Source organism: Penicillium cinerascens, assembly GCF_028974065.1.
Source record: "Penicillium cinerascens strain IBT 15544 chromosome Unknown scaffold_4_segment0_segment0, whole genome shotgun sequence".
In the NCBI taxonomy this organism is placed as follows: Eukaryota; Fungi; Ascomycota; class Eurotiomycetes; order Eurotiales; family Aspergillaceae; genus Penicillium; species Penicillium cinerascens.
The window spans coordinates 1,659,768-1,684,545 of NW_026695297.1; the positions used below are offsets into that span (position 1 = coordinate 1,659,768).

At 53.0% G+C, this 24,778-nt stretch overlaps 11 protein-coding genes across 11 annotated transcripts; 9 read left to right on the forward strand and 2 right to left on the reverse strand.

Annotated features, from left to right (window-relative positions):
- Window positions 1-129: 129 nt before the first annotated feature.
- N7498_008602 (cleavage polyadenylation factor subunit MPE1) lies at window positions 130-2,065 on the forward strand (the record flags this gene model as incomplete). The annotated part of the gene is made up of 3 exons (XM_058455664.1): window positions 130-301; window positions 349-643; window positions 697-2,065. The coding sequence occupies 3 exons, from the start codon at window positions 130-132 to the stop codon at window positions 2,063-2,065; spliced, it is 1,836 nt and encodes a 611-aa protein (XP_058305652.1).
- A 584-nt stretch (window positions 2,066-2,649) lies between these two features.
- N7498_008603 (ornithine decarboxylase antizyme) lies at window positions 2,650-3,527 on the forward strand (the record flags this gene model as incomplete). Its single annotated transcript, XM_058455665.1, has 3 exons — window positions 2,650-2,739; window positions 2,810-3,228; window positions 3,311-3,527. The coding sequence occupies 3 exons, from the start codon at window positions 2,650-2,652 to the stop codon at window positions 3,525-3,527; spliced, it is 726 nt and encodes a 241-aa protein (XP_058305653.1).
- Window positions 3,528-3,912: 385 nt separating this feature from the next.
- N7498_008604 (yippee/mis18 family protein) lies at window positions 3,913-4,605 on the forward strand (the record flags this gene model as incomplete). Its single annotated transcript, XM_058455666.1, has 1 exon — window positions 3,913-4,605. One exon carries the CDS (start codon window positions 3,913-3,915, stop codon window positions 4,603-4,605), a length of 693 nt encoding a protein of 230 aa, XP_058305654.1.
- Window positions 4,606-4,921: 316 nt separating this feature from the next.
- N7498_008605 (SHNi-TPR domain-containing protein) lies at window positions 4,922-6,316 on the reverse strand (the record flags this gene model as incomplete). Its single annotated transcript, XM_058455667.1, has 2 exons — window positions 4,922-5,197; window positions 5,258-6,316. 2 exons carry the CDS (start codon window positions 6,314-6,316, stop codon window positions 4,922-4,924), a joined length of 1,335 nt encoding a protein of 444 aa, XP_058305655.1.
- A 303-nt stretch (window positions 6,317-6,619) lies between these two features.
- On the forward strand, window positions 6,620-8,917 carry N7498_008606 (DNA polymerase epsilon noncatalytic subunit; the record flags this gene model as incomplete). Its single annotated transcript, XM_058455668.1, has 1 exon — window positions 6,620-8,917. The coding sequence occupies one exon, from the start codon at window positions 6,620-6,622 to the stop codon at window positions 8,915-8,917; it is 2,298 nt and encodes a 765-aa protein (XP_058305656.1).
- A 315-nt stretch (window positions 8,918-9,232) lies between these two features.
- Window positions 9,233-12,556, reverse strand: N7498_008607 (mediator of RNA polymerase II transcription subunit 14; the record flags this gene model as incomplete). Its single annotated transcript, XM_058455669.1, has 2 exons — window positions 9,233-11,812; window positions 11,873-12,556. The coding sequence occupies 2 exons, from the start codon at window positions 12,554-12,556 to the stop codon at window positions 9,233-9,235; spliced, it is 3,264 nt and encodes a 1,087-aa protein (XP_058305657.1).
- A 792-nt stretch (window positions 12,557-13,348) lies between these two features.
- On the forward strand, window positions 13,349-15,209 carry atg22-1 (putative autophagy protein Atg22; the record flags this gene model as incomplete). Its single annotated transcript, XM_058455670.1, has 2 exons — window positions 13,349-13,484; window positions 13,555-15,209. 2 exons carry the CDS (start codon window positions 13,349-13,351, stop codon window positions 15,207-15,209), a joined length of 1,791 nt encoding a protein of 596 aa, XP_058305658.1.
- Window positions 15,210-15,707: 498 nt separating this feature from the next.
- pdiA (protein disulfide isomerase PDI1) lies at window positions 15,708-17,436 on the forward strand (the record flags this gene model as incomplete). The annotated part of the gene is made up of 4 exons (XM_058455671.1): window positions 15,708-16,081; window positions 16,149-16,527; window positions 16,597-17,036; window positions 17,091-17,436. The coding sequence occupies 4 exons, from the start codon at window positions 15,708-15,710 to the stop codon at window positions 17,434-17,436; spliced, it is 1,539 nt and encodes a 512-aa protein (XP_058305659.1).
- A 262-nt stretch (window positions 17,437-17,698) lies between these two features.
- N7498_008610 (uracil-DNA glycosylase) lies at window positions 17,699-19,064 on the forward strand (the record flags this gene model as incomplete). The annotated part of the gene is made up of 3 exons (XM_058455672.1): window positions 17,699-18,176; window positions 18,228-18,687; window positions 18,768-19,064. The coding sequence occupies exons 1-3, from the start codon at window positions 17,758-17,760 to the stop codon at window positions 19,062-19,064; spliced, it is 1,176 nt and encodes a 391-aa protein (XP_058305660.1). The 5' UTR covers window positions 17,699-17,757.
- Window positions 19,065-19,705: 641 nt separating this feature from the next.
- Window positions 19,706-21,616, forward strand: N7498_008611 (transcription factor domain-containing protein; the record flags this gene model as incomplete). Its single annotated transcript, XM_058455673.1, has 1 exon — window positions 19,706-21,616. One exon carries the CDS (start codon window positions 19,706-19,708, stop codon window positions 21,614-21,616), a length of 1,911 nt encoding a protein of 636 aa, XP_058305661.1.
- Window positions 21,617-22,430: 814 nt separating this feature from the next.
- Window positions 22,431-24,359, forward strand: N7498_008612 (uncharacterized protein; the record flags this gene model as incomplete). Its single annotated transcript, XM_058455674.1, has 2 exons — window positions 22,431-22,717; window positions 22,778-24,359. The coding sequence occupies 2 exons, from the start codon at window positions 22,431-22,433 to the stop codon at window positions 24,357-24,359; spliced, it is 1,869 nt and encodes a 622-aa protein (XP_058305662.1).
- Between the last annotated feature and the right edge of the window lie 419 nt (window positions 24,360-24,778).

Genomic DNA, 24,778 nt, shown 5'->3' on the forward strand with positions numbered 1-24,778 from the left:
CTATTCCTCTACCGCTTCTCCCCTATCTTCTGTACATCTGTGATTGTGGTGCCTCTTAAGTTTGCAGTCTGATTTTAAGGCCATCTGGTTGCACACACACACACACACGCACACACACAGTTCAATACAATGTCATCGTCCGTTCATTTCAAATTCAAGTCCCAGAAAGAGCCTTCTCGGGTAACTTTTGATGGCACCGGTATTTCTGTCTTCGAGCTCAAGCGAGAGATCATCAGCCAGAGTAGATTGGGTGACGGGTCTGACTTTGAGCTGTCCATCTACAATGAGGACACCAAAGAAGGTAGGTTACACAACTCCCCATTCGTTACCCACTCTGACCATCTGCAGAGTATGATGATGACACCACCATCATCCCCCGGTCCACCTCCGTCATAGCCCGCCGATTACCTGCAGCTCGCCCAGGAAAAGGCGGTGCTGCCCGCTATGTCTCCGGTAAAATGCCCGTTAACGCCCGCAACGCTTCCCGTATCGAGCCGTCGACCACTCGAGCAGTTCCCGGAACTGGCAGCGTCAACAACAATGTCCTGGAACTCAATAATGCACAGACGGAGGAAGAAAAGATCAATGCGCTCTTCAACCTGCAGGCCAGTCAATGGCAAGAGCAACAGCAGGAGATGGCAAAGTAAGCATCATGCTGTACATACCGACCCGGGCCCGCCTACTAACGGTTCACAGTGCGACTCCTGTGCCATTCGGTCGCGGTAGAGGAAAGCCGGTCAATGTTCCTGACCACCCTCCGCCTCCCGGTTACCTTTGTTACCGCTGCAGAGAGAAAGGCCACTGGATTCAAGCATGTCCCACAAACAATGACCCCAAATTCGACGGCAAGTATAGGGTCAAACGGTCCACCGGCATCCCCCGATCGCTCCAGACGAAGGTTGAAAAGCCAGAAGGCCTGGCCCCCGACGGTTCTAGTGATGACGCGAGAAATACAGGGGTAATGGTCAATGCAGATGGTGATTTCGTCATTGCAAAGCCGGACAAGGCGGCCTGGGAATTGTATCAGGAAAAGGCCAAGGCATCTGCTGCGGCTGCCGCTGAAGCGGCCGCGGTGGAGGAAAGCAAGGCACTGCAGGCTCGGGGTCTGGAATGCTCAATTGACAAGAGAATGTTCTTAGAGCCAACAAAGACACCTTGTTGCCAGCGAACATATTGCAATGACTGTATTTCAAATGCTTTGATTGAAAGTGACTTTGTTTGTCCCGGTTGTTCTACAGAGGGAGTACTGCTCGATAACCTTACCCCCGATGAGGAGGCAGCTTCCAAAATCAAGACATACGAGGCAGAGAAGGCCGAGGCAAAGAAAGAGAAGGAAAAACAGGCTGCCTGCCGGGATAGCGTACCGGTCAACGGGACCCCCGATCACGACGAGTCCAAGGAAGCCGACTCTAAGGAGCGTTCCCCATCCCATCAAGAGGCGGTCGATGCAGATGCGTCCACTCAGTCGAAGAAGCGGCCGGCCGATGATGACCCGACCTCCGAAGTGGACGGCCACGGCCCCGGTAATGAGGCAAAGAAGCAGAAGGGAGACGAGGAGTCCAACCCTCCGGGCACTGAAAGCAACGCCAAGGAGTCCTCCACTAGCGCCGCTGTCCCATTTAACTCTCAGATGCCTTTCGGAGGATTTGGCATGATGCCGTCTTTCTCGGAATCCGGGTTCGGCAACGATGCCATGGGATTCATGAACCCGATGGCCATGGCCAATGGCTTCCCCAATGCGATGGGCCCCGGATGGAACCCGATGAATATGCCTTTCAACCCAATCCAGGCCGGAATGTATGGCGATCAGTCCAACGGGTTTCCCAATATGTTCAATGGTGATCCGTCCATGTCGATGTTTCCCATGGCCCAGATGGCTGCACAGATGCAGAATCCCGGTTTCCAGGGCCCGGGTATGAACAACTTTTCCAACCAACAGCGGACTGCATTTGGGGGCCCTTATTCTCGTGAAGAGGACTCCCCATACTTCCGCCAGCCTGTGAACCCACAACGTCATCAAGCTCGGAATCGAAGGGTGCGGCCGAGTGACTACCGGGAATTGTGATGCATGGACGGTCCAATTTGGGATTTGGCGTTATAGCCTTGCAGGTGTATATGGCGAGGCCTCGTTTATTTTTTGAGAGCGGGTTTCATCCTTGTGTTTCTGCATTCTTTCCTGTCCTTTCGTTTTTTTCTTATTTGATATTTGCATATGGATCTCGCTCCTGTTTTTTTACATACCCCGGGAGGACTGCATTTTCAGAATCACGATATGTATTTCTAGACGAGTGCTACTAAGCAGACCAATTGGTAATCTTCAACCAGGCATGTAGTTAGTTCGTTTGCTTCTTATGTTTTAGGCAAAAATCAATATAGAAATGTCCATCCTCCCTCCCCCGGGACAGACCTCTCTTATTTACTGAGGAACCCACGGGCCGCCATGTCAGGTGACCCGCCGCAGGAAAATCCCCCCAGATTTCCCAAGTTTGCCCAACGCTTCCAGTCACCGCATCATCATATGTTCACTTCCTCGTCCTGCTCACCACTCTAAACGTGTCAACCCCGACGGAAACATCCTCAAGTCCATCATGGCGAAATACATGAATAACCACAGTAGTAATTCCAATCAAATGAACCGGTTTCTCGACCATGACTCCACGGCCCTGGCCAGCTGCTACTCCGTCGAATCGACCTCTTCCAAGGTCCACGGTTTCCACTACTGCACTACTCTGGGTGCCGGTAAGTCTCACTTCTTCTCACTCTCACTCGATGCCTGTCCTGGTCTTTGATGCTCATGCACCTCATTCAGGAGCACAGTGGTATCCCTGAGGTCCCCTCAGGGTCTAAATCGTCCATTATAAGCCCTCCCCTCGAGCGTCCCGCTCCCAGCGCCGAACGAAGCTGGCCCGGGACCAACTGGCCCGAAAACAAAGGGGAGGCGACGCACACCATCCGGGAAGAGTGTGAGAGACTCTTCTGTGACACACTGTTCACGACATTCCTTGGTGAGGGGATTGACGCGAGGCAGGAGTCACTGGGGATGGGTACGTTTCATAATATTCAGCCAAATTACATCGGGCCTGGGCACGATCGCATCCAGCGATGGATCGAAGTGTGGGATTACGCCGGCGACGCTATCTATCGCGGATTTGTGACTGATATGCACGGAGAGCGAACTTTATTCGTATTCTTCGAGGATGGTGCTCTTGGACACGGCCTCAAATCCGGGTAAGGGCTTATTCGTTATTCTTTACGGCTGCATGCCTCATATTCCTTGTGCAGGGCGGTCGACTAACACTCTTATTTGCAGGTTGATCGCTCTTTTCGAACTGGCGGGAATTGATGCCTTCGACTGTTCTCAGATCGTAGCCTGTGTCAAGCGCTCACAGCACACGGATGAAATGGAGCTCGTTCGGAGCCTCGGGTGGTGTGGCTTTAACCTCACCACCTTGGAGCCGTGGACAACAGGTGGTGACTCGGGACCTTCACTTAGCACGGAATGGCTCTTCTTGGTCGCCGAAGCATGATCCTTGGTTTCGTCGAGCTAGTCTCCAATCCGAGATCCGAGTCCGGAGCGGTAGTGGATCCGTTGTTTTGTCCTATCTTTTCTGGTGATAATATTTGAGCCGGCTCGAATACGCTTTTCTTATGCGCAGCGTCTACCACTTCTTTCAACCGGCAATAATTGATTAGGGTCTTTTGTACCATTCTACTCTTCTTGACTTCTTGTATTTCATAGTTTGGTAATAATGTGAAACTGGAGTGTGGAACATGACGCTTATCCGCCAAATGTATCGCGATTGATAAGATAAGCCGTGTCCGATGACCTCAGCCATCAGTTCACCTTTGATCGACAATTATCCCTAGCTCCCCCTCCTCTCGCCTCGGCTTCTACAGACTCGAACCTGGAACATGACAAAGACCAAGGTCAAGCACTCCTTTCCTTTCCCTCGATTCCTCCTTCCCTCTTTTCCCGGTAATCGGGATGCGAGGCGTCCTCCGCGCTCGAGCTCCCCCAGCCCCGCCGATAAGTACTTGGATGGCCATGTTTCCTACCTCCGCTGCGCTGAATGCGCCTCACACCTCTGCTTGACGTCGCAGATTATTAGCAAAGGATTTACGGGCCGCCACGGTCGAGCGTATCTCGTCACTGCGGAGCCGGTTGCCAGTGCTGTGTCCGTCTGCGCGTCTTCTTCCCCCACTGATACCCTTCCTAATACCGTTTTGCAACATCCTGTGCCACGCCAGCTGGTTACAGGGGCCCATACCGTCAGCGATGTCAGTTGCGCATTATGCGGGGGTGTGCTAGGCTGGAAGTACGTCGCGGCCGAGGAGGAGTCGCAGCGATACAAAGTTGGAAAGTTCATCTTAGAGACCAAGAAGATCACTGCATCTTCTTGCTGGGAATCCCCGGACGTGACCCTTGTCACACAAGAAGAACACCGACGGGCTGAGATCGATCCAGGCTCTGCGGAACCCGAGTTTGATAGTCAGGATGACGACGAATGCGAGGACTTATTCGCAGGTATTTGGAGTCCAGGGCTGGCGAGCCGCCGCAGAAGCCGCAAAATTGAGCGGCGACCTGCTATGTTCGGAATATCATGATACATGGACCTTTCTACTTGTCATGATACAAGGAGGACTTGAGGTCGCTACCATCTCTCTCTCTCTCTCTCTCTCTCTCTTTCCTTTTTTTCAGACATGATGCCCAGTGATAACCCTAGTTTCGTGCACAATACATTTTTACGATCCGTGTTCAGACACGGTGGGCTTCCATTTCAATTACAGAGGAAGACTTGAGGACACATTTCTTGGGTGAAGAATGTTTAAATAGTATGATATTTTCCAAATGCGTAAGAAAGGGTCCAGATTTATGAAATGCTCCAACAACGCCGGGAATAAAAGATACATGAGATTGATATCACGCATCGTCCACGCGTGCGCGTTTCGCCTCCCCTTCCGTTGATTCATCCTCTGCGGGGCGTTTGGATGCCGTCGCCTCTTGCTGCGCAGGTTTGCTAGGCTTTCGCCGGACCAAAGACGAGAGGTCCGTTGCTCCTTTGCTGGCTGCGTCCAGGCTAGCCTTCTGATCGGTTGGAGATTGGCCAACAATCTGGCCGAGGATGCCCTTCAGCATAGCTTCGTTTGCCTGGTCGTTTTGTTCGATCGATACCGGGGATCGTCGAAGATCAATCAGCTATAGAATTCTTTAGCTAAAAGGACGGAGGTCCCACAGACAGCGGCTGGAGACGCTTACTCTTTGCTCCATGTCAGCGACGATTTCCTTGACATTCGCGATCTTTCGCTTTGTGGCAGTCACTTTGTCCTCATCCATGTCCTTGTTTGTTTCTAGCTTCTTCTCTTCCTGCAACATTCGGACCTTGCAACTCTCAATTGCACGCTCCATTTGAGTCGCAGCTTCCTTTCGCATCTCCTCATCCACTGTCTTTTCTTTATCGTCATCGTCACCTCCCTGCTGTTGAACAGACGCAAATTCCAGTGCAAGAGACAGTTTGAAGTGGCATTCGGCGACCGACGGGTCTTCGAATGGAAACAGTGAGTATCGAAGGTCGAGAGAGGTTCGCAAATCAGTCACCGCATCGGAGAACCTCTCTGCTTCCAGGGAAATTTCAGCTTGGAGGTCATAGGTATCGGCAAGTCGTTCCTTGATGTGCCTCAAGTCTGCTGGTAGCTCGGCTGATTTGCCCTTTGCGTTATTGCTCTCTTCTGCAGCGTCGATTTTCTTGACGTAGAGAATGCGCGCCAAATCCAGAACCTCAAAAGCGTTGGCGAAGTCGTCTTCTTCCTCGTCGTCTGCCTCGCCGTTCTCCTCATCATCCGAATCAGAGTCCACAAAATTCTCGTCGCCAGTAAACTGGAAGAAGGGTTTGGACGGAGCGGCGTCTGGCTGTGTACTCTCCTCCTTCGTAAGGGGAGCGTTCTTGGTCATAGCGTTCGGGATAACATCTTTGACCAGGTTTTCACCAGTAGCAGTCGAGCCGGCAGATGTCGAATTTGCTGAAGGAGCACTCTGCGCCTGTGGCTCTCCGGCCACCTTGGATCCCAGGACATCACTCTTGCTCACAGCGACATTGTACAACGACTTGCCGTAGGCATAGAGCAGATCGGCGTTCTCTGGCGACAGCTCACCGTTGAGCTCAGCCTGGAGTTCGGTGGCCTGTGAATAGAGCTCCGAAGCGGAACTGTAGTCTTTGGTCGCATCTTTGGCCGCAGCGCGTGCGATGAGATCGTCCAATTGGACGCGCTTGTCTTGCGTAGCCTCGGGGGCCTGCGTCGGTTGATTTGCTTCAGCCATAGCGAATGCGAGAGAGGGAGAGGGAGAGGGGCAGGGGAGACAAGAGAAATGGAGGCAGCAAGGGCGCAAAGTGGAAGCGATAAACGGACGATAAGCGCGGCAGGTCGGCGCGGTCGCGTTGCGTGTCACGCGTCTCACTTTGACCTTCACTTTTTTGACCTGCACTCAACCAATTGACAGCGTAACGCTTTATGAATTCCTCTCTATCACTTACCTTCTTCATTTAATTTTCTCATTTCCCCTTATTATTACCGAGAGAAACCTGAAGTGAGACTGCAGAGACCTCAGAGACCACACGGCATCATGGATCCCACAACCACCCCGCGACATACAGATCGCTTCAGAATGGGTGCTGCAGACCCGGTTCCCTCCTCTTCACCTGCCTTTGGGACGCCGGCGCGCCCATTTCGAATGCCGAAAGGCCATGCTCCTCCCACCAAGGCTTCCATCTTGCCCATCCTTCTGCCTCCTTCTACCCTTCGACCAGTGGCCTTCCGGACCTTCACTCGCAAACACAACCTCACTATCTCGTCATCGGCTCTACAGACACTAGCAGTCTTTGTGGGCAAGAACTGTGGTTCCGGTTGGAGGGAAGAAGGCCTGGCAGAGAAAGTACTGGACGAGGTGGCCAAGACCTGGAAGAGAGCCGGCGGCGGCGTTATTGTGGAAGAAGGGAAAGGGGCGTCATTGAAAGCTATTTTGCAGACGCTCGAGGGCAGCATGAGCGGCGGGAGGGTCGTCGCCGGGAAAATCAACCAGGACGGGTCTGCAAAGTCGAATATTGGCGTGGATGTCGGGCGACTTGAAACGAGCAACAATCAGTCGCAAGGATCCTTCATGAGACCGGGAGACGCAGGGGAAGACGGACCCCAATTGCCCCTTCATTCGCGCCATTGGCTCAAGATCATCGACGCTTTTGATCTGCCTCGCTTGACGTATAACGTCGACAAGAAATATTTCGAGGCCGTCAAGTCCAAACCTACGTTGTTTCCGCCAGCCTCTCACAAAACCGCGCTCTTTAGGGACCGCTACAACTTGGTGTACCAGCGACTGCTTCGCAACGAATCGTTCCAGAGCTCTTTGGGTGTTGCAAGCGTCCCTTCACTGCAGCGTTCATCATCGAACCTTGCGACTCAGCAGTCGTACAAGTTGACACCAATTGCGAACCTCCTGGGCCGAAGCGGAACCTCACATCTACTACTAGGACTACTGTCTATCTCTCCTACCGGAGATCTGTCTCTCGTGGATTTGACGGGGAGTGTGGCATTGGATTTGAGCCACGCGCGCATGATCCCTGAAGACGGTGCATGGTTCGCACCAGGCATGATCGTGCTTGTTGATGGAATCTACGAGGAAGAAGAAATGGTCAAGGGATCCGCCCTAGGAGGAAATACCGGGGTTGGCGGAGCTATTGGGGGGCACTTTGTCGGGGTTTCGATCTGTGGCCCTCCCTGTGAGCGCAGAGATATCTCGTTGGGAACGAGCAACCGCCAGGGCAGCAGCGAGCTCAGCTCTAGCGGTGGTTTCGGATGGGTCGACTTCTTAGGAATCGGCAGCGAACGTGCACAAGGAGCGCGCATGAGGAGAATCCAAGAAGAATGTCTGCGAGGCGAACAGGAGACCCTAGAAGCCGCGGTCCGAATCAAGATTGCGGTGATGAGCGAGGTAAATCTCGACAATGTGAGAACCCTCGACGCAGCCCGGAAGGTTTTCAGCAGCTATAACGACTTGGCCCTCCCGGAGCGCCCTCAGACCTTTGTCTTGATAGGCAACTTTGCACAGAAGGCGATCATCAACGGAGGTGGGCGGGCTGGAAGTATCGAGTACAAGGAATACTTCGATTCCCTCGCCGTGGTCCTAGCCGACTTCCCTGCCTTGCTGCAGCACTCGACATTTGTCTTCGTCCCAGGTGACAACGACCCGTGGGCATCGGCCTTCTCGGCGGGTGCCGCTTCAGTCATTCCGCGACAGCCGATCCCTGAACTGTTCACTTCTCGAATTAGACGTGCCTTTGCAACCGCAAACGCGGAGCTCGACAGATCTCAGACTTCGGAACCAATTGGCGAAGCTATGTGGACATCTAACCCGGCACGTCTTTCGTGGTTTGGACCCGTGCATGACATTGCCGTTTTCCGTGATGATATCTCGAGCCGACTTCGACGAACCGCAATAAACACCAAGCCTGACGATGACGAAGTTGATACCACCATGCATGAGGCATTAGATGGCCCGACGAACGAGGCGGTCTCCATTGCGCCTGAAATGGATCAAGCCAATGGTGCTAAGCCCGACGGCGTGCCAGCCGCGGCTTCTATGGCTCGCAAACTGGTAAAGACCATCCTGGATCAAGGAACGGTTTCCCCATTCCCTCTTCCGCTACGGCCTGTCCTATGGGATCACGCTTCTTCCGTACAGCTCTACCCGCTGCCCACGGCCCTCATCCTGGCAGATCCCGAGGCTGCACCTTTCTGCATGACTTATGAGGGCTGCCACGTCATGAACCCCGGAAGGTTGCTGCCTGAGGGCGGGACGCCGACTGTGAGATGGGTTGAGTATGATTTGTTGCGGAACCGAGGGAAGGTCATGGAAGAACGTTATTAATGAAATGCTTGGGAGTGTTGGGTTTGGTGCTGGTCCCTCTACCTAGGCGGGCAATTGCGACTAGATAGAAAGAGCATGCAAGCCTAAGCAACGATGCTACGACTGTAATATAGAGAAAAAGAAGAAAGAAATTGACCACAAAGATTCGAGTAAGAATGCATGAGATATGCGTGTCACATTGAAAGTCTAGGATAGGAATACAGTCGTGAAGAGAAGACCGTAGTCTCCCCCGTGAAGAACCAAGAACCAAGAACCAAGAATTCGGGAGACGCCCGCAGAAGAGCTCTTCCAGAGAGCACGGGGATAATCACGGTGCTAATCAATCATTATGATGTCGGCCTTGCCAACCCCGGCCTTCTGTGGCGAGGTCTTGACTGGTTTGGGGGACACCGGGACCCCCTGAAGACGTGGCGGGGCTGAAGGAGGCTGCTCCTGTTTCCCTTCATCGCCCCGCTTGATGGGCACGGGATGACAAGCGCCCAAACACTCGTGGAGCCTGGAAAGAAGATTTCCCACTTTGTCGATGTTAGACATGGCACCATCTCCAAGGCCCTGCCACCCATCGCCTTTCGAGTTGTAGACCTTCTCCCGCACGGCCGAAACTATCTGACTGTGATCGGGCGAGCCAGATTGATTTGAGTCCTCCAAAACCCATACTGAGCGGCCCCGCCGTGGGCGAGCGGACAATCGGAAACGAGACTTTAGGCGAGGATAATGGATTTCGAAGGAAATGGGTGTCCTCACAGTAACATGCACCAGGGAAGATTCCGTCTGTGCCGGCTTGAGGGTAATTTGATCCAAGCAGTGCAGCAGCGGGAATGTATCTGCCATGAAACCGAGGATGGAATCGACGCCTGATTCAGCAAAGCGATGGTTCAAAGCCACTGTAAGGGACTCTGAAATGCGACGGTGAGGGCTGGGGCTGTCGAAACTAACCCGCAATCGCAGCTGGAAGAGGGGATCGGCTTTCGACAGGGCTTGAGGAACGTCGATGTAGGTTGATAGCGAGGGCCCCGAAACATTGATGCCGAATCGGCCAGAGAGCTTCTTGTTCGGGCCGTAAGAGAATGAGATCTGGGACAGCGACAAGAACCGAGGCTCCATGCCCTTCTGGATGAGAGATTGAAGGATGGATAGGACACATTCAAGTCGTTGTAACCGCTCAAATAGGCCAAGAATAACGGAGTGACCAGCCGGTACAAGCAAGCGAAGCGCAAAACCACCACCTTTGTCCTGCAGGAGCAGGGAAGGGTCCATCTTGGAGACAAGTGGGAGAAGACATTTGATACGGAATCGCAAAGTGCCATACGCCATCAGAACTGCTGATTGACTTTGGTGGTCAACCCCATGGAATGAGAGACGGACGGTATCCTGTAGATAGGATCCTCTCTCGAGCCCCGAGGGCAGCGCTATTCGGAAAGCGGGTGGAATTGTAGACGCCTTATACTGCAAGAAGAGATCCGGTACCTGAATGTCAGACCCCAACTGCAATTTCTCTAGCGGTGGATAAAAGTGAGCATTGGGCAGGTCTGCCAAGCACCGTGCATTGGCGTAGATTGCCAGCATTCCCGTCAGGCCATATACCAGCTCTGCGCAGGTGGTGTAGTCAAACCGTCCTTGTTGAGCCATCAAAGTGTTGCAGACTGCATGGGCTAGCGAGAAACCGGCGTTGGGATCATGAAAAGAGTACGACGTCGCACTGCGAGCTGTGTCCGCCGAGCGAAGTTGAACTAACCACCAGCTATCGCCATCCATGCTGCTTGTCACAGCAGCGACCCAGCGACGATCCCAGAGCTGATGAGTGAAAAATGCGGAGCGCAATACACTGGAAGGGAACAGTCGACGGACATCAAGCCCCAAACCTCTCTGGTTGACACTCTCAAGGCCGAGTGCCTTTGTCCCAGACTCTATTTCATCAACCGCAGTGAGGCATCTAAGACGCGTGACGCGAGAGAGTAACTCCTCGATTGCCGATTTATTAGGAGCTCTTTCGCCCTCGGGGCGCTCCAAGGCGCTTGATGTACCGGACAGCGTGATCGACCCTGACAAGGGTTCGACAGAAACCCGAAGATACCGGGAGGTTGTTAATTGTATGTCGAAATAGCAATCTCCTGGCTCTGTCGGAGATAGTTGCGCACACAAAGACAGCGCGCGACTGGAGAAAAGACTGTACTTTTTCAAGGTGGTATACGCAGTCACAAGGAGATGCGAGGTGTGCAATGCAATGACGCTTCGTAAAATACGTTCCATGGAGAGGCTGTCCGAATCGAACTGAACAGCATCGCTGTTCGCTTGTTGGCCGTCTCGCATCCAGCGAAGACCAAGACGTGACACCTCGTCTCCAGCATCTTGGGAATAGGTTTTGCGTGGACCTCTTCGAACGCCGATCTCCAGCCAGCTTTTTGGTCCTGTCCGCAGTGGCCAATATTGAACAACCAGGGTTCGATGTAGCAGCTCAATGCGTAGAGCCTCGGACCATAAGCCTCGTGCAAGATCACTGGCTTGTTTGAATAGGGTATTTATCTTGTTTGTCAGGACCAACCCATGCAGAAAGTTAAAACATCCAACCAGGCCTTCGCTGCGAAGAAGGTCGTTGACCTTCGCATCGAGTTCGTTGAAGATACGACCTTTCGGAACGGGGGACGACGGAGTAAAAAGGAAGCGAATGTCCACAAAGAAGAATTGTGAAGTTTTCGCCTCTTCAGCCACCGAAAGATCGAGCTCGAATTCTCCAGGGATCGTGAACGTAACCCGGCCATCATGAACGCGATAATTCCGCATTGGGCGTGGTGCTTGGTCATGCAATGCCAGCCTAACGCTAATGATTCGGTTGATCTTATATAGCTTCTTAAGCGTCACGCGTGCAGTCAAAGGTTTGGGAGGCTTATAGCCGAACTGGACCAGAAAGTGTTAGAAACGTGCCGATGAATGAGCCCATCGAAAAAAAGAACTTACATCTGGTAGAGATACCACTCGACCTCTTGAAAGTACCTCTAGAGCGGTTTTCAGATCAGGGTTGGCTACTTGTGCCCGAACGAGGTCTCGCTTCACTTCGCCAACATATTGAACTGCGGAATCATATGCTTGGTGTCGCGTACGGATGAAGCCTTGTATATCAATGAGCCTGCTAACCTCTGCAGCCTGTCGGCTCCATTGCGAAAGGACCAGGAGCTTGATAAACTCGGCTCTTTTGGCATGCGCAAAATCCAGGATCCGTAGTTTCTTGTGAACATTCTCAGAAGACTGGTTACCCGGAGACTTCCCATTTGTAATTGGCGCAGCTGGACCTTCAGAAGAAACTTGGATCGCAGCTAACTCGGTGATCAGCTCGGAAAGATCATTCCAGCACTGCTGCACAGCCCGATTGATGAGTGTTCCGAATGGGAAGAACCCTTGCGTAATGTGTGGCAGTTCAAAAGGTGCCAGTGCGGTATCTCCTACAGTTGGAGATGACGTTTTCGAATTATCGGTCCCTCTCCCGGCGCCATTCACATGGACCGGCCCGTTCATCGAAGCAGAGTGTTGACCGGACTTGTCATTGTTCCCGAACAAGCCAGGTGCCCCATTTGTAGCCTCATTGAGGTCCGTCCTTCGCACAGATCCCTCGGCGTTGGCATTGTCCATGACGACGCCGGGCATGTCTAATTCAATCGGCTCGTCGGCGCGTGTCGGTCCTAATTGAGCCTTCCCCTCCTGCGCCCTCTGCACGGTACGGAACACGCGACCTGGTTCAGTCGCTATTTTGAGCTCGAATACGCTGGCGCCGGTGGTAGGAAGGGAAGCTGAAAGTAAAGCCCAGACAAGAGGAAGATGTTCTCAGCCCAGTGCCATGCGTATCACTGGCCGTGCAAAACAATGGCCGCGGGCATAATCAAAGGATCGAGGTAGAAAATAGGGACCCAAATTGGAGCGTTGATAAGTCGATCGAGTAAACGAGCGGCCTAGAAGATCCTGTGCGAGTGAAATGCCTCGGGAACGGCAGGCCGGATATCGTTGCGCCTGGCTCTGGCGGGACGACAGCAGACGATGCGAGGTGGGTATGGGTGGAAGAGGGTGGAAAGGCTCACAAGGAAGTCGCAAGGACCGTGCAAAGCCAGTTCAAGGTACAGAAAGGAACGGAGATCGAAGAGAGGAGAGGGTTAGCCAGGAACGGTGAACGGCGAGGCCCAAGATGGAATCGTGAAAGCGCGCGATGCGCACGCACCGCCTGCGTCCTTGATGCCTTGGTGCCTGGTTACGGGAGTATCGTCAGGTAGTCGTATGTATTAATTACATTACGCTGATGTCCGCTCCATCAGTACCGTAATATTGTAATTACCAAGAATGTTTTGCCCCGTAGATGACCTCACCACGACTCCGAGCTCTCGAGCTATCTAGCTATACCCCGGATCGACTTGCCTAGGTAAGTAGTTGAGTTCCGGAACAATAGCGATGTCTCAACTTGAGGACGAGGCCGATGGACAACCTCAGTTTCCAGGAGATGATCCTCGCCCGACGAGCAAAAGGGAGCTGGCCGGCTGGTACTGCTACGGCTGGGCGGCCGAGGTCTTCACCGTATGTGCTATGGGTATGTACATATCTCGTTTATCAGTTCCAGTCTTGCTGCAACATCTGAATCTCATTCTAACTTTGACCAGGCTCTTTTCTCCCGATTACCCTAGAGCAAATGGCACGCGATCGCGGTGTTCTTCTATCTGATAAGATCACCCCGTGCAGCCCAACTTGGAACCCTTCCAAGCAGATATCTCATCCAGCCGAATTTGAAGTCCAAGGATCTGGCGGGGGTCAGTGCATCATCTACTTACTAGGCTCGGAGATCAACACGGCGAGCTTTGCTTTGTACACATTTTCCCTGAGTGTCTTGGTCCAAGCGGTTCTCATTATATCCATGTCTGGCGCCGCCGATCATGGAAACTACCGCAAGACGCTGCTAGTCGTGTTTGCTTTTATTGGCTCTGTTGCGACTATGTTGTTTCTTGCCGTTGTACCTCAGGTCTACCTTCTCGGCGGTTTCTTGGCCATCGTCGCGAATACCTGCTTCGGTGCGTCTTTTGTCCTCCTGAATTCCTTTTTGCCAGTTCTTGTGCGCCACCATCCTTTGATTCTTGAGAAGAGTCGAGAAGCGCATCTACCACGGGTGAATGTCCATGTATCCCACGGAGACCCTTCTCCTACTGGGCACAGTGCCCAAGTGAGTCCCGACGACTCCACACCTTTGCTTGGTGCCGACAGGGAGAACCACGAGACCAATACCACCGTGATGACCTCACTGGAGCTCAGTCTTTCTACAAGGATATCCTCCTTTGGAATCGGTATTGGCTATATCGGCGCAGTGACCCTTCAACTCATTTCCATTGTCGTGGTCATGACTATTAAGCAAACAACGTTTTCTCTGCGCCTTGTGTTATTTCTGATCGGATTATGGTGGTTCGTCTTTACCATACCCGCAACCGTGTGGCTACGGGCTCGACCTGGACCGGCCCTTCTGGGACGCGATGGGAAAGCGCTTCACTCCTGGATGGCATACATGATATATTCCTGGGTATCACTTGGGAAGACTGCAATGCGTGCACGACGCCTCAAGGATATATTGCTCTTTTTGGCTGCCTGGTTTCTCCTCAGCGATGGAATTGCCACCGTCAGCGGAACCGCCGTTTTGTTTGCGAAGACCGAGCTAGACATGAAGCCCGCAGCTCTTGGTCTGATCAACGTGGTCGTCATGATTGCTGGAGTCTTTGGGGCGTTTTCCTGGAGCTACGTGTCGAGTCTGCTTCGCCTTCGAGCTTCGCAGACGATCATTGCCTGCATCGTTCTATTTGAGCTGATTCCCCTCTACGGGATTCTCGGTTATCTCCCGTCAGTGCAGCGGCTGGGTATTGGCCTCCAACAGCCTTGGGAGATGTATCCGTTGGGGGCCGTCTACGGGCTTGTGATGGGTGGACTATCGTCATACTGTCGAAGCTTCTTCGCGGAGCTGATCCCGCCGGGATACGAGGCGGCCTTCTACGCTCTTTACGCGATTACCGATAAGGGATCGAGCGTTTTCGGGCCCGCGATCGTCGGCGCTATTACGGATCGATATGGCGAGATCCGACCCGCATTTGTGTTTCTGGCCATTCTGATATTCCTCCCGTTGCCCCTCATGCTACTTGTAGATGTGGACCGTGGGAAACGGGATGCCCTGGCGCTGGGGGCCGAACTGGATCATATCTCCGAAGGGTCTGGGTATGGGGCCATTTCCACTCGGCCTGAGGATCAGTCGAGTGACTTCCACAGCCCTATAACCTCGTAATTTTGCTCTTAATAGCTTTGTCAGTGTTAGGTAATAGCCGTTCTAACTGGATGCCAATTTTGACGGATACCCTAGATATCCTATATACTTGAAGCACAAGCATCCTAAGAGGTTAGAAACATGGCACGTGGTGAATGTTTTGCCAAGCATTCAAGGCCACGGTAATCAGTTCTGTGAGCTCACGAGGAGACGTGGCCAGAAGCAAATCTCCCGATCGTGCGGCAGTGGCTTCTTGTAGTCAGTAGTGCTAAGTACAAGTACCTACGTGTTCACATGAAATGTGCTGAAGGGGCGGGTACCTCGACACTAGGCGGGTCCAGGGTGCGTCCGGGTGTCCCCTTGCTTTTCCCTGCATAGCAGCTCCCGCTCCACTTCGCCTTAGCCGCAAAGAACAAACTGTCCTCAACTTTCAGTGGCCCCAGTCGCCTTTTAATACACTTTCACCCCCCTCCACTCTTGTACCTTCTTCAACATACCTTCCACTTTATACCCAACGCCATGCGGTCGTTTACACCTCTGGTTCTGAGCCTTCTGGGGGCTGCTGCGGCTGTCTCCGCCACGGAGCCCGCTGATGCTGCGGACTCTAATGTCATTTCCTTGACCAAGGATACCTTTGACGACTTCGTCAAGGAACATGACCTGGTCCTTGCCGAGTTCTATGCCCCGTGGTGCGGCCACTGCAAGGCTTTGGCTCCTAAGTACGAGGAGGCTGCGACGGAGCTGAAGGGCAAGAACATCCCCTTGGTTAAGGTGGACTGCACCGTTGAGGAGGATCTCTGCCAGATCTACGACGTTGATGGATACCCGACTCTGAAGGTCTTCCGTGGCCCCGATTCGCACAAGTCCTATGGCGGCGCCCGCCAAACTGAATCGTAGGTCTCTCCGGCTCTTTCTGACGCATTCGCGATCATCTGCTGACCGACGTGTGTTCCATTCTAGGATTGTCTCCTACATGACCAAGCAGTCGATGCCCGCCGTTTCCAGCGTGACCGAGGAGAACCTGGAGGACTTCAAGACCATGGATAAGATCGTCATCGTCGGCTACGTGTCCTCTGATGACAAGACCGCGAACAAGAGTTTCACCTCGCTCGCCGAGTCCCAAAGAGATACCTACCTTTTCGGTGCCTCCAACGACGCCGCTCTCGCCAAGGCCGAGGGTGTCAAGCAGCCCTCGGTTGTTCTCTACAAGGATTTCGATGAGAAGAAGGCTGTCTACGACGGCAAGCTTGAGGAGGAGGCCATCCTCAAGTGGGTGAAGACCGCCAGCACTCCCCTGGTTGGCGAGCTTGGCCCTGAGACCTACTCCATGTACATGGCGGTACGTAATGGGAATTCCTCCCTCCACTGCACTTTCCGATGAAAAAGCTAACATGCATTCTCTTAACAGGCCGGTGTCCCGTTGGCATATATCTTCGCTGAGACTGCCGAGGAGCGCGAGAAGTTCGCTGAGGACTTCCGCCCCATCGCCGAGAAACACCGTGGAGCCATCAACGTTGTGACTCTTGACGCTAAGCTCTTCGGCGCGCACGCTAGCAACCTGAACCTCGAGCCCGAGAAGTTCCCTGCCTTCGCCATCCAGGAGACCACCAAGAACGCCAAGTACCCCTATGACCAGTCTAAGAAGATCGACGCCAAGGAGATCGGCAAGTTCATCAAGAATGTCCTCGACGGCAAGGTTGAGCCTAGCATCAAGTCCGAGCCCATCCCCGAGTCCCAGGAAGGCTTCGTCACTGTCGTCGTGGGCCGTAACTACCAAGAGGTCGTCATCGACAACGAGAAGGATGTTCTTGTTGAGTTCTACGCCCCCTGGTGCGGACACTGCAAGTCGTAAGTTGATTTCCTGCCCATCGTCTGATGTATATGCTAATTTTGGTCTTTTAGTCTTGCTCCCAAGTATGAAGAACTCGCCGCTCTGTACAGCGATGCCGCCGACAAGGTTGTGATTGCTAAGATTGACGCCACTGCCAACGATGTGCCCGACTCCATTACTGGGTTCCCCACTATCAAGCTCTACCCGGCCGGTAAGAAGGACGAGCCCGTCGAGTACGCCGGCTCGCGCACCGTCGAGGATCTTGTTCAGTTCATTAAGGAGAACGGCAAGCACGAGGTAGACGGCCTGCCCGAGGGCGCCAAGAAGCCCGAGGAGCGTGCCGATGTCACTGTTTCGGAGTCCAAGGCCGCCGAGACTCCCGCTCCTTCCGACAAGGAGGCTCACGACGAGCTGTAAACGTGGGTCGCTTGGATCTTTTTTGCCCTCTAGTGTTTTGTATCACCAATTTGAATTGGGCCATTGATGATTTGTGTTGGTATTCCGTAAGACCTCCGTAGCGAAAACTAGGGAAGTTGTATGCCATTGTAGAGGGATCGGGGCGCAATAATCCGTTGCGATAGATCCATTCTTCCCAATCGGGTCAGCTTCGTCTTATCTAATCTACGACGCGTTTCGCGTTTCGCGTCGATCGCTGCAACTTTCATCAACAGCGCATCTTGAGATCCCCTGTTTCACTCCCCTCCTTTTTCAACAGACAATCCTCGCACTCCGTGTTGCATGATATCGATTGTTTCCCGGTCACGTCGATTTCCTCCACGCTTCGCCATGGTTAGCCCGGCACTGAAGCGGAACTCGGACCACCTCTCAGCCCCAGCGGCAAACAGCAAAAAGCCCAAAGGCGCCAGTATCACGTCCTTCTTTGGACCACCCAAGCCAAAGGCCACCAGTACCACTCTGACAACGGCTTCAACTCCGGCCCGGTCAACTTCTTTTAACAAGGACAAATGGGTGGCGTCTCTCACGGCGGAGCAGAAGGAGCTGCTCCGGCTGGAGATCGATACTTTGGACGACAGCTGGCTTGCTTATCTCAAGGATGAGGTGGTTAGTACTGAGTTCTTGAACCTCAAGCGCTTCCTCAAGAAAGAAAAAGATTCCAAAGCCAAGATCTTTCCTCCGGAAGAGGATGTCTATTCTTGGTAGGCCCGTTCCAAGTTGACCATTCCTATTCTGCGTGCTAAGATATTCAGGTCCCGACACACGCCCTTGCACACAGTCAAAGTAGTCGTGATTGGCCAGGACCCGTATCACAATGATAATCAAGCTCATGGCTTGGCGTTCTCTGTGCGACCTCCGACTCGAGCTCCGCCATCGCTGGTCAACATCTACAGAGGAATCAAGAAGGACTACCCAGACTTTCAGATACCGCCGAATAATGCTGGTCTTCTCACTCCGTGGGCCGATCGGGGTGTTCTGATGCTCAATACCTGCCTCACGGTCCGTGCCCATCAGCCGAATAGCCACTCCAATAAGGGATGGGAGAAATTCACTCAGAAGGCAATCGATCTGGTTGCTCGGGTGCGAACAAACGGAGTGGTGTTCCTGGCATGGGGCAACCCCGCTGGAATGCGAGTGGCAAAAATCAACAGAGAGAAGCATTGCGTCCTGCAATCAGTGCATCCCAGTCCACTGAGTGCGCATAGAGGATTCGTAAGTGGTTACCAGTTCCTCTCATTAGCAGGGCTCGGCTGTGAATCTTTACAAAAACATACTAACTATAAAGGTTGCAGTTTGAGAACGGGCATTTCAAGAAATGCAACGATTGGCTGGCATCGCGGTATGGAGAGGACGGAATCATTGACTGGAGTCTAATGTCAACTCGGAAGCCCATGCCCACTCTACCCTCAAATAAGGAGAACTCGCCTACATTAGCCAATGTCGCGTCGTCACCGACAACTAAGGCTGTGGACCTATGTCCAGGGAGTGAAGATCCAGCGGTTCGTCCTCTGGAAGATGAATTTGATGACGCAGATGCTCTTGAAGCTCTTCTGGAGGCGGAGAAGGGAAAGCCTTCGAACGCCACTTAAACCAGGCATGGTCTCTTGCAGCATTATATCCTGCTACGTTTTTCCGCGTTTTGAGTTCTTAATCTATTAGATTTCTCTCGTCCTTCTTCCAGCTTTATCACCCGAGGCGTTCTTGATGTTTCGGAATCTAGGACTTTCTTTGTCGCTCAGTTCATGTTTCCATTCGGTCTTTGTAGATACATTACATCCGTCCATTAGGCTATTTGCGTGCCATGTCCGGTAGGTAGGTAGAATGACATACACAGGCTCACCGAATCAGTTATACTAGAATTTTTATTGGTTATTCCATGTTATCGACAACTTTCGTGCTGGGCGAACAATCGATTTTCCTATTTTCCAGTATTGTTGAGATTGAAGAGACGAATCGCGCATTCGGGGCGGTGCGTGTGTGCTCCGCCCGCGACTTCTCGATAAACTACCGCAAGTTCCTTTGCGTCTCCGCCAAGACCTGCGGTACGATGTGAATGTAGAACGAATCTATAACCGAATGGAGCTCACTTGGCTTGCTGATACTCCCCAGTCGCGGAGTAGGACTCGAGCCTTGCGAGCTTGTCCTGCCTGCCAACGGAGAAAGGTACGCGGTCGCGATGCAAATCCCGTATTCCCTGCTGAAGATATTATAGAAACGATGTCGACATCCGATGGCCTACCCCGAGCTTTTGAATGATCAAATCCCCAGCAAATTTAGAGGCACTGCCTCGAACACCTCCACTGGCGGCGATACAGGCCATCAGCCTTCTCGCTCCCGTGGTCCGGCTCGGACAAGAACTGCATCTGCAGATGCAGCGTTGCCATCGTTTTCCAGCACGGAACGATTTGTGGGTGACCTGAACCCGGAAGCTGTCATTCGAGAGAGGCTAGATGAGCCGACTGGCAATTCTCTTCGAGGCCGCATTGGTCTTTGGATCAGCTCGCCAACGACAGAGAATGCCAGCGGTGCGCGAAAAAAGCGCCTGGCTTCTGGCACGGAGCCTCTACCTAGTGGGCCACCTCAATCAGCCCTTGATGGCCAGATAATTGCATCGGTCTTACATCAACGCTACGCATCTGCAATGCAAGCATGTGGCCCGCTTCCGGCCACGACTCGGGAGCCACTAACGGCCATCTATCTGTCAAAGGTCAATCACATCGTTCCTCTTCTTGAAAGTGATGTCTTTTTACGTGACCAAGTGGAAGGCTTGACCTCGGTGTTTCTTGAGAGGGCCGTCTGCCTGGTCGCAGCCAAAGATCCCGCTGCTGCTCCTCACCTGCGTCTGACGGAGAATGGGTCGGTGCAGACCTCGCGTCAATTCTGTAGTGAAATATACAAAGGACTCGTCGCTGCCATGGATGCAGAGCTAGAGACCGACCGCTTGACTCGCATTCGTATACTAGCATTGATGTCTCTACACTGTGAAGGATATGAAGGAGCCGAGGCTGCATCCCTTCAACTCTGCCAGGCCATCCACCTGGCCCAAACAGTAGGTTTGCACCTTGACCGGCCGGATCGAGTATCTGCAGACCCCCTTGCGAACTTGTTCTGGTGTATGTGGACACTGGACAAGATGCATGCAAGCATAGGCGGGCGTCCGGTGCTCCTGGCCGACCGGGACATTGGGGTTGCAAAACCCAATATCCAGACCCACAGCCGCGGGGCATTTGGGGTGTGGCTGGCCATCTCCGATCTTCTTGCAACAGTCATTTCCTTTTACCGGCCCTCTGCGGGTGTCACCAGCGGATGGGAGGAAGGGTTCCCTGCCTTTGAAGACATCGTGGGAGAAAACGCCCAGGGAGATCTAGACTATGCGACCCTGGGTATGTTTGTCCTCGGCTTTTATCAAACATCAGTGCCGTGGAAGCTAACTGCCGATGTAGGACTCCTGGAGCTATATTATCACTGCGTGGCAATTTTGTCCTGTCGATATAAACTGACCGAGGGCCTCGATGGCAGCAAAGTCTCGTCCATCCGGCAGGGTCTCGCGGCTATTCGCATCTATTCCATCGTCGCGTCAGAATATGCAGGCAACCTACCGCCCCTTCCAATTGTACCCTACGCGATTACACTATCCATGGGTGTTTCCTACCGACAACTCCGGTCCAGCAAGCTGGTCACCCATTTTGACCGGGCCAAGGCTAGTCTGGAAGCATGCTGTTCGCTGCTAGAAGACCTCAGTCCACAATGGTATTCTGCCGAGGCAATGGCTCGCCTGGGACAAAAAGCATTGCATCAGATTGATTACGAGCATCAACGCCACCCTGCATCAGAGCTCTCGATCTCGCAACCTACTACCGGAATGGCTCCGACCGGTTCGGTGGCCACTGAACTCCCAAATGTATATGAAGGCCCGGCCCAGGGAGGAAACGAGGTCGACTCAGCCATGGCATCCATGAGATCCGCCCCTGAATTGCCGATGGGGAGTCCCCTGGCAGCGACGAGCGAGCTAGATACCTCGATGCACGGATTTGCAGATTTCGACACGCTATTCGGAGAGTTCCTGGACCTGTCGTTACCGACGAACTTCTGGGATCCCATTTTTGCGGAGGAAGAGCAGACTCAACACGGAAATCAGTGAAGAACTACAGTACCTACCACGAGAGGTTGAATGCCGATCGTGGCCAGAACACGGCAGACCCGTTGGCCTGTGGGGAAATCAAATGGCGATCGTCGCAGGCGCAGCCCGAATGGGGCTTCTTAAGCCGCGTATTTCGTGGCTTCGTCCCACTCTTCCAGGGCTCCCGTCGCTTTGTTTCTTTGTCTTTGGTTCGGGGAAAGTGGATCTGGCAAAAGGCAGGATTTCCATGGGAGAGGCCGGTGTCAAAGCCGGGCCTCCCCCTTGTGAGGTCCACCTTGAATCGGCACTTGAAATTATTTTTACGAACGGCATCTTCTCCGACCGCTCATTTCGGCCCCATTTTTCTTGGTTCTTTATTTCTTTAATTTCTTTTTAGTCTCTGCCATCGGTAGTGTTAGAGAACTCGCGGTCCCCGGTGTCTCACTTTTTTTCATTGTCCCGCCACCGCGGTTTCGGCTTCAAAGTGTATGTCTTTATCCCTGCGATCGCAACAGCCTCTCTAACGACCTCATAGTATACAGTTGTCCTTGCGTGTTGATTCACTCATCTAGCCAGCCATTCTCCCAGCCGTTGCGAACCCTTTGAAGCCGAAGGGTAAACATCTTACAAGGCCAGTCCCGATCGCGATTTTATATCCGACTGCATCCCGATGGATGCTGGCATGAGCTTTGATTGGCATGCCATGCGCCGCTACTGAACCACCTGTGATTTCCCACGACTTGCGTACACTTGAAGAAAAGCGCGGGTCAAGGGTGAATCTCTTGGAATCAATTGACGCGTTCATCCGGACCACAGTTGTTTTGCCGAAGCATTCATGGCGGCATTGGACATGGATAAAACACGTGCTGCAGGTGGCAGAGTTGACCCCGAGGAACAGCTGGCCTGTTCTGCAGTTGTGGATACACAGCTTCCGTCTTATCCAAGTCATCCAATTACCCTGCTCCAGGGTCCATTTGAAGAGTCTATTTTGGAGGCGAACAACAGCTCAGCTGAGGAATGGGCCGTCGATATCGATGCGCAGACACGTCGGCGTGATTTGTTGGAGAACGATGAGTATGAACGGCTTTGTGGGCGGAAATGGCGCCAGAGGGGTGCCGAAAGGTGAGAATCGAATTGCACGTCGACTCTGTTTGGACCATGTTGGTATTGACTCAGACGTAGATACCATCCTTTCTGGAAGCTGGTTTCCCAGATGGTGTTTGGTGTTCATCTCCTGGCCATGCGGCTTGCGAAATCCGAGTTCGAGGTGATGAAGATTCTCCAGGGCCACGTCGATGAACTGGACGGATTCCTACAAAGGACCACGGAGGACTTCTTGATTATCCATCTGGATGTGCGCACGAGAATACAATATCTGAGTCTTCCCCTCGCCAACCTTGATGCGTTCGATGAAATGCTGCAAGATCGGAATTTCCGGCTATCCCTCGTGGCCTATAATGATCAGATTGAACATGCCGTGGACAGATTTACACTCACCATTACGGATTCGCTCAAGGATCTCCAGAAGGGTAAGGAGGCAATGGGAGCCTTGTGGCATTATATGCGGCAGCTTGCAGATGAAGGTTGCTTTGAGCCGGATCGCCTCAAACTTTTCTACCAGTCCATGATGGAAAACATGGAGGGCTGGATCAAGGCCCTGTCGAAGCTCCGCCGACGTGGGGCAGCCCTTTCCAAGGCGCTTGGTCAATTGGCATTTGCAGTCACCGAGATGCAACGGCGCGTTGGAGTGGCCAGCCGGAAGGATGTGCGGTCCATGATGATGGCCAACGGATGCCCGACTCGAACCAAGTGTGTCTCTCAGGGGCTCTTTTCGAAGGATTCGAGTCCTCCTGGTTCGTGCACAGTGCGCGATAAGCCCTTACCACTCGATCCTTTCTTGAAGCCTAAAATTCCTGGACCAGCCACTCGCCCAGTTCATACACCGGCAGAAAAGGGGGCCATGGATCCTAACGGCGACAAAGCAACCAAGAGAGTGAGCGCCCTTCCAAGGGTCATCGACCGAGCGAAGTCATGTAGCGCTCTGGTCGGAGGATGTGACTCGGGTGCCACAACTCCTCCTCGAATGCCGGGAAGACTCACGAGGCGTCTCTCCAAACCCTTTCTCCTCAAACGATCGGTCAGTGAAAAGACTGATTTCCCTCAGAATCGGCCAGCCACAGCGCCAGCCCGGACACTTAAAACCCGCAGTGCCTCGATAGAACAATTGAAAGCAATGTGGGCAAATGGTCGTCCTCGCACTCAGCAATCAATGGCAAAGTTACCCTCACGTTCTCGACACCAGGCCTCACTGCCTCCCGATGGCAGCGAAACCATGAAGGATCAAATATCTCAGTTCCTGAAGACAGACCGCGTGGTCGAGGCCTGGGAAAACATTACCACCAAGGCAGACTGCTGTGGCCGAACACTCATAAAGACCAAAGAGTGGCCTAGTAGCATCTTTCGAGTCAAATCGTTAGGTAACCTGCGATCCCACCCTAGCAAATCGGGCCTGTCCGGCGCCGAATTGGAAAAGCAGATGTCGTGGGTGCAGGAACCGGAGTTCCTAAATACATACTCGTTCAAACAGAGGCCCGAAATGTCGCCTCGGATCCATGTCCTTTCTGTACAGTTGGCCTTGGACGAAGAATTGACTGTTGCCCAGGAGGGCGAGGAGCCTTCCGATGCGGGTGGTGATGCCGGTTCCATCATCACAGCACTACCAGCCGTGCCGCCGGCATCAATACCATCGGTTAGTTACATTTGATGGAGTTTTCTTATCTGGATATAAAGTCTGACTTTTTCGGAGTTGGCTACGAAGTATAGACCTCGAACAGTCGACTGCGCGCAAGCGTGATTGGTCTGGGCCGTCTGAAAGCTCCTCAAAACCAATCCATTGCTATAGCAATTCGCCGTGTTCCTGTCGCTGTCTCCTCGTGTATCTTTTGATGTAACCGCTGTGGGTATGCCAGCCATCAATTGACGATGCGTCTAGGTATATCAGAACGCTATTATACCAATTGCCGTGGACAGACCAAATGCAAGGATGAAAACAATACGTACTAAGACTATCTGGATGGACGAGACGCTTGGACGGCAGGTTCCGTCTGGATATCAAGTCCATCGTCAGCCCAGCTCGACATCCGCGCTGGCTCGTTACCTGATCCTTTCCCCCATTTTCATAAT